This window comes from Benincasa hispida, chromosome 12 (genome assembly GCF_009727055.1).
Source record: "Benincasa hispida cultivar B227 chromosome 12, ASM972705v1, whole genome shotgun sequence".
NCBI classification, from domain to species: domain Eukaryota; kingdom Viridiplantae; phylum Streptophyta; class Magnoliopsida; order Cucurbitales; family Cucurbitaceae; genus Benincasa; species Benincasa hispida.
The window spans coordinates 73,281,640-73,288,589 of NC_052360.1; the positions used below are offsets into that span (position 1 = coordinate 73,281,640).

General features: G+C 32.7%; 1 protein-coding gene across 1 annotated transcript; it reads right to left on the bottom strand.

Moving 5' to 3' along the window:
* Positions 1-2,440: 2,440 nt before the first annotated feature.
* LOC120067360 (pentatricopeptide repeat-containing protein At1g05600) lies at positions 2,441-4,473 on the bottom strand. Its single transcript, XM_039018937.1, has 2 exons — positions 4,302-4,473; positions 2,441-4,205 (listed from the first exon to the last, which is right to left on the bottom strand). Exon 2 carries the CDS (start codon positions 4,144-4,146, stop codon positions 2,650-2,652), a length of 1,497 nt encoding a protein of 498 aa, XP_038874865.1. The 5' UTR covers positions 4,147-4,205; positions 4,302-4,473; the 3' UTR covers positions 2,441-2,649.
* Between the last annotated feature and the right edge of the window lie 2,477 nt (positions 4,474-6,950).

Genomic DNA, 6,950 nt, shown 5'->3' on the forward strand with positions numbered 1-6,950 from the left:
CAGGTGGGCTTCATGGACGTAGGTTTGGTTGGTCCATGGACTTGGCCCATGGGCCCAACTAATTGGATTTTGACCTTATTTGACATTTAGGTCAAATTAAGCCTATTTTTGGGCTCAATTGGACTTTTAACCTAAATAATAATATCAAATTGAGTCAAATTAATCTTATCTAATTCGACGGTCATGATAAAACCATGTGGCGTCAAAATTTATCTTCAACTTCAATTTGGGACACATGTCATCTCCTAGTTGGTCCCAAATTTGATGATTTGGAATTTCGTCAATAATTTAGTGAATGATGTGGCAGTTTGTGATTGGTCCAAAATTTCTCGTTCAACAACTGTATTGATTTTTTTTATAAAGACTATATATAATTTTAATTTTTTGAATTAGACTGTATTAAACATTTTTCATAAATTTTATAGAGATTAAAAAAACTTCAAATAATATTTAGCGATTTTGGCAATAGTTCAGCTATACATCATCAAAATATCACAATTATTTCAACTTTGCTACTACTCCATGATATTAAATTTCTATTGACATTTCGACATTTTCGTCTATCTTTTTATATTTTTCTAGATTTGACATCGACACGATGGATGAATCGACATTTCCATTATATTATAAAGAATTCAATATTAAAAAAATGGTTAAATTACAAATCACATCTCTATATTCTAGAGAAATTTAGAATTTAATATCTATGGTTTACTATTAGAATTTAATATATATTTGATAACAATCCTCCTAAATAGAGATTCATGAGCTTTTTTTGTCAAACTATAAAGATTAAAGTCTAACTATTAAAATTATAAGGATAAAATTTCCTTTCTCATGGCTAAAATGTGTAATTTAACCTTTAAAAAACAAGCAGTACATTGTCATTAATATTAAATATGATATGAATTATAACATTTTTAACTTGTTTAAAATATATAGAATGTTTTTTTTACTGAACTTGAATTAAATATTTTTTTAAAAAAAATATTTTACCAATGTTCATCAACATCCCAATGTATTTTATTTCATCAACATTTTCGTAAAATCGAGACTTTAACTTTTTTTTTAAATTAAAATCGAGATCTTAACTCTCTTTATTTTTTATTTTTTATTTTTTATTCTTTTGGTCGCGATCTAACATTTTAAACTTGATGAGACTGGATAAAATGTTTTAGCTAAAAACAAAGCATGGACAGGGGCTGAATTTATGAACCACGGTGTTCACTTCAAACGTAGGATTGAACTTATGGCCACGAAAATTTTGCTAAAAGAATAAATATATAAAATAAACATTTAGCATAAATAAAGGACTTATATGAATAATATTGAAATATTCACAATAAATAGTTCATAGCTAAGTGGTAGAGCATTTGATCAAGAAGTCACCGATTTAAACCTGGTTGAGCCCTTTTTTTCTCTTCTTTATTCTTTTTTTTAAAAAAAAAATTGAAAACAAAGTATTATAAAGAAGGGTTTTTTCAAATACTAACATTTTTTTTCTCTTCTTTTTTCCCTTTTTTTATATAAAAAAATCCTTAAACAAAGTATTACAAAGAAAGGTTGTTTTTAAATATTAAAAGATAAACCAAAATATTTATAAATATAATAAAATATCAATGTCTATCAATGATAGATTGTGAAGTTATATTTGAAAATATTTTCATTAATTTGACATTTAAAACAAGTTCCTTAATTTATAGGTCTATAGATTGTTTTATTAGCTTATAGTAACAAATCAATTTGGTTGAAAGACAAATTTAAGATGCTCAAATCAAATATTTAATGTACTTGATTTATTAAATATAAAGTAGAAAAAAAGGAAAAAATTTCACCGATAGAAATTATTTATAGAAATAGCAAAAATAAAACATTGATAGACTTCTATCAATTTCTATTCCTAATAGACACTGATAGACTTCTATCAGCCTCTATAAAAAAAGATTAAAATTTTTTTATTTTGTGTAAATAATTTATCTTATTTTTCTATTTTTAAAAACCCCCTATAAATTATAAGTTTCCCTTAAATTATAAGTTCTTAAGATACAAAATCAATTAATTAAACTCATTAATCAATATCAACAGATCTCAGAATCTATATACACCACATGAAATGGATTAAATTCTATTTGCTTTGAATCTTCATTTCCATCTCCAATCTCAGAAAACGAAAACAACCATTTTTGAAAAGAAGTGCCATTCAAAGTATGAACAATGAGCTAATCCATCTAAGATGGCAGAAAGTGAAGCAGACTTCAGGGCAGTTCATCAACCACCAAAGCTATGTTCCATTACTAAAGGTTTAAATATTCCTTTCAACCTTTCAGCTTCTTTCGTTTTCATTTTAAAATTTTAAAATGTCTATTTTAGTTTGTGAGATTAAAAGAAACAACCCTTTCAGTGCTTACCCGTCAAATATCTATCTCACCTAGCATACATGGGCTTCAATGCATGTTTACTGCAACCTGTTTATATATGTAGTTATTCCGGAATAACTAAGAAAAGAATAACAGTAAGTAAGGACTAAAGCGATTATTCTCCAGAGCTTTAGAGAATCAACATAGATATTTTGAAAGAACCATAATGAGAATTTGGTACTTAAATGTGATTTATAGTAAATACTCGAGCATTGAGCAATGATTTTCGATGTCAAAAAACCTCGGACCACATATTGGTGCCAGCCACGTCACAACACAAAGATGAAACCAAAGAATTCCAGACAGAAACATGAGGCAATTGACCTTGGCTAATCATTTCTTCCAACCACATCACAGCTTCATATTGTTTTCCAACTGAGCAAAGACCTCTGATAAGTGTATTGAATGTGTTAGAACAAGGCCAAAAGGATTTGATTACCATCTCCTCTAAAACCTTACATGCTTCGATGTATCGATTTTCACGACAAAGTCCATGTACCAGAGTGCTGTAAGTTCCCTTGTCTGCAACAAGACCAACCTGCTTTGCCATTTTCTTCAAATACTCCATAGCCACTGTTGATTTGCCCTCATCACACAGACCCTTCAAAACGATGTTGTACAATGCAACAGTTGGAACACAACTTCCCTTCACTATTTCCTCTTCAATTACTTTTACTGCATCATCGACTTTGCCTTCTTTGCATAATGCAGCCACTTTCGCTTCAAAGATCGAGGATGGTGGCCTGAAGCCTTTAGCTACCATGTGGCTGACCACTTTATCTCCCTGATCAGTCTCATTTTCGTTATACAGATCAACAGCCATGGCACAGAAGCTATCTGAACTGGGAATTCCGCCTTTAATTAAAGCTTCATTGATTAATCTCTTGATTTCCCCAATGGTGAGCTTGCTATTCCTGCATTGATCTAAGTCGATCCGGTAATGAGCTCGCTTAGGGGCTTTCAGTCCTTTCCTTAAGATCTTGCCAAGTATTTCTACAGCTTGCTCAATATCTCCGTTATCACACAAAGCAAACAGGAGGGTTCTGTAAATTACTATATCCCCTCCACCACCCCTTTGCGAAATCCTCCAAAACATGGAATACAACAAATGAATGGCCTCATTAAGCCTACCATCTTGACACAGTCCTTTCATTAGAATCAGATAACTCAGTCTACTTGGATAGCAACTTTGGTAATCCATTTCTTGAAAGACATGTAAAGCAAGCTCAGACTGGCCTCTCTGGCAGAGAGATTGCATCAGCAAATTCAAGGACTGAGTCCTGGATTTCACTGCCCAACCATAAGAACTCTCCTGAAAAAGCTGACAAGCAGCATCAAGCTGAGATTCATTCAACAGGATTTCCAAAAGGGTATTGAAAGTTTGTGTTCTATTGGTACAGTTAAATTTCCCAAGGCTTTTAAAAAGAGTTATACCATCTTCCAATAATCCATGACTAGCATACGTTTTAATTGCAAATGAAAATACAGAATCTTTGCATTCACAAGAGTCATCCCTCATCTGATCTATCACTTCTCTCATCTCAGAAACTCTGCCCGAGTTTCCGAGTATATCGATCATTGCGGCATACACCGGACCATTGTGCCTATAATCTGGGTACCTACGTTTGGCTTCCTTGAATAGCTGGTAAGCTGTTAAAGGATTATTCTGCTTCCTAATAATCTGAGATAAATATGTGGGTGTTAAAATCCTCGGCCACCTAACAGTCATATCTACTTAATTGGTGTATAACGCCTATGTTTGAATCAAGTGACCAAAACCTTATCGAACTGCAGAAAAAATCAAGAGAATTTGACGAATTTTAGGCACCACATTTTGACAAACACCTGATGGGCAGACGGAAAGTTGAGAGCTTCGAAGTTTACCAGCTTGGTGGGATTCTGTCCCACCTCAAAATCAACTTCAGCGCTTGAAAAAAATTATCTTGGATCGAATTTGGCTAAGAAATATGGCCTCCTCTTTCTCAGAGACGGAAACTGTTCGGCCGAAGGCGAGAGCGCGCGCGGTGCATCCCGAACAGTAAATTTTCACGATCTTTTTTGAGATATTTATCGTTTTTCCTTTATTTTTAGGGGTTTTTCAAAATAATAATAATAATGGAAACTATTTACACAAAATAGCAAAATTTAATCAATTTTGATAATCAATCCTGATAGAAGTCTATTAGTGATAGAAATTAGTAAAAGTCTATCATTGATACTATTAGTAGTAGAAATTGACACGAGTCTATCATTGATAGACGCTAATAGAAGTCTATCGATGTCTATATGTGCTAAAAATTGATAGAATTCGATCATTGATGGAGGCTTAGAAAAGTCCACCAGTGTTTATAAAAACTTATAGAAGTCTATCATTGGTACTAGAAACTAATACAAGTCTATCAGTGTCTATAAGTGTTTTTTTTTTCCTATTTCTAAATAGTTTGACATTTTTTCTATATGTAAAATTTTTTCTTATTTTTATTGTGCTTATTTGGTTAAATTATAAAATATACGTTTTGTTGTAAAGTTGAGGAGCATGAACACAAATATGAAGAAAATATAATATAATAATATATAAATATAATAATGATTAATGAATAAAATAAAGTAACCGCATATATGAGATTTAGAAAATATAGAAAATGAAAATTTGAAATAGATTTTTCTCACCAATGTGTATATCCTACAAAACTCACCAAATGTCACTATTCATAGGCAATTTGACAAGTAGAATGTAAATTACATGGACACTATACTGTGTAATCTTGAGACATATGGACAAGGTATGAGGAAATAGAAAAGTGATACTTGGTCTTTGGAAACTAAGAAAGAGCATCTAAATTATATCATTTTTTTGTTGTAATATTTACAATACTCCCCCTAAGATACCCATTATATATATATGACATATGTCTCATTAAAATTGTTGGGGATGATGCCCTAAACTCTCATGTTCTATAGTTTGTAAACACAGTTTTGAACAAACGCTTGTGATGTATAATATATAATATTTTCTTCATTTATTGTCTATGAACATTGGATGTTTTATTTGTTTTACCACAAACCAATAAACTAAAATCCCTGGTTGTCGTTTGTAACTTAAGCATGTATGTGGAAACATACAAGTGGATCATGTCTTAAGTGATAACCAAAATGGTCTGTAGTATATGGATATAGGAGAGAAACCTTATCCTGGTAACGCTACGGATGTGACTCGCTTTGTAGAATAGTTACACATGTTGTGACTTGCTACAGATGGTCTGATCTTGATTATTTATGTGGGGACATGCGAGTGATGGCGTCCTATACAAAGAGTTTGTATAAGACTGGACCACAAAGTGTTATAGTCTCGTTATATAACGCCGTTCATGACAGAGACTTCAATTCACTAAGATGACCATAGGTAACATGACCTCAATCCTGAGTGAGTTGGGAACTCCTATCTTTGAGGGCGGTCCTTTGATTTGCATGGGTGCCAGTGGCCGATCGCTGACTCAAACCTACCACTTTGAGGATTCGTCTGATTTGGGAGCTGGGAACTCAGTTACACAAGATGAAATTAATTCCCTTCCCCGAAGCAGGGGTAAGTAGATAGATTGTGCCCTTAAGGGCTGATTTCGGGGCTTGAATGATGTGGTGCCACACACCTTCTCATGGCCCGAGAGGTGTCCACACATAGTAAGACTATGTTGTATTGTTCATTAGATGGATCAGTGGTACTTAAGGAGTTAGATGTAACTACAGGGTAAAACGGTAAATAGCCCATCTATATTTACGAGCATCTGTGAAGGGTTATCGTATTGTTGATTAGTTATATCCGATGGACACATAAATATATCTATAGTGAGAAGAGTACAACTGTCAGTCTTTAGTGGAATACCTGACAGTTAACGGATGATATGGATCTTGTGGCTAAAGAGTTTAGCCAGTAGTTATTCACGTACCGTTGGAGCTTCGAGCCATAGGTCCATAAGGTCCCCTTGGTAACTTAATGAATTCAAGTTGAGAATTAGTTTTTGGGTCAGTTTGAAGTGTTCAAATTGACAAGAGGGAATTGAACTCGTTAATTATATATGATATGATTGACATTATGTATGAGATACATTATTTGAAGGGAAATGATATAAATATGATTTATATCTAGTGGAGGAGAAAAGTCTATGGTTAATTTATTGCATATGATGTGATATTAAACCATATGTTAATGACTATAATATGATTATATTTATTATTTATTTTTGGACAATTATGGGATAATTGTGTCGGCATTTTCTCTGTATCCGTGTAATAGTGGGAGGTTTCATTTAATTTTTGTAACTGAAGAATAAAATGAAAATCGTTTTCGTTTTGCAAAGAGATCAGAGAATTCGCTCACGAGTTGTATATAACCTATCGCATAGCAAATCGAGAGACTACACGATAGCTCAACGTTTCTACACGATCGTATACACATGTGCGACTAACTAAACGATCGCATAGGATTTGATAAACGATCGTCTAGCTTTTTCCTAAACGAAAATGCGCCCGAATGTT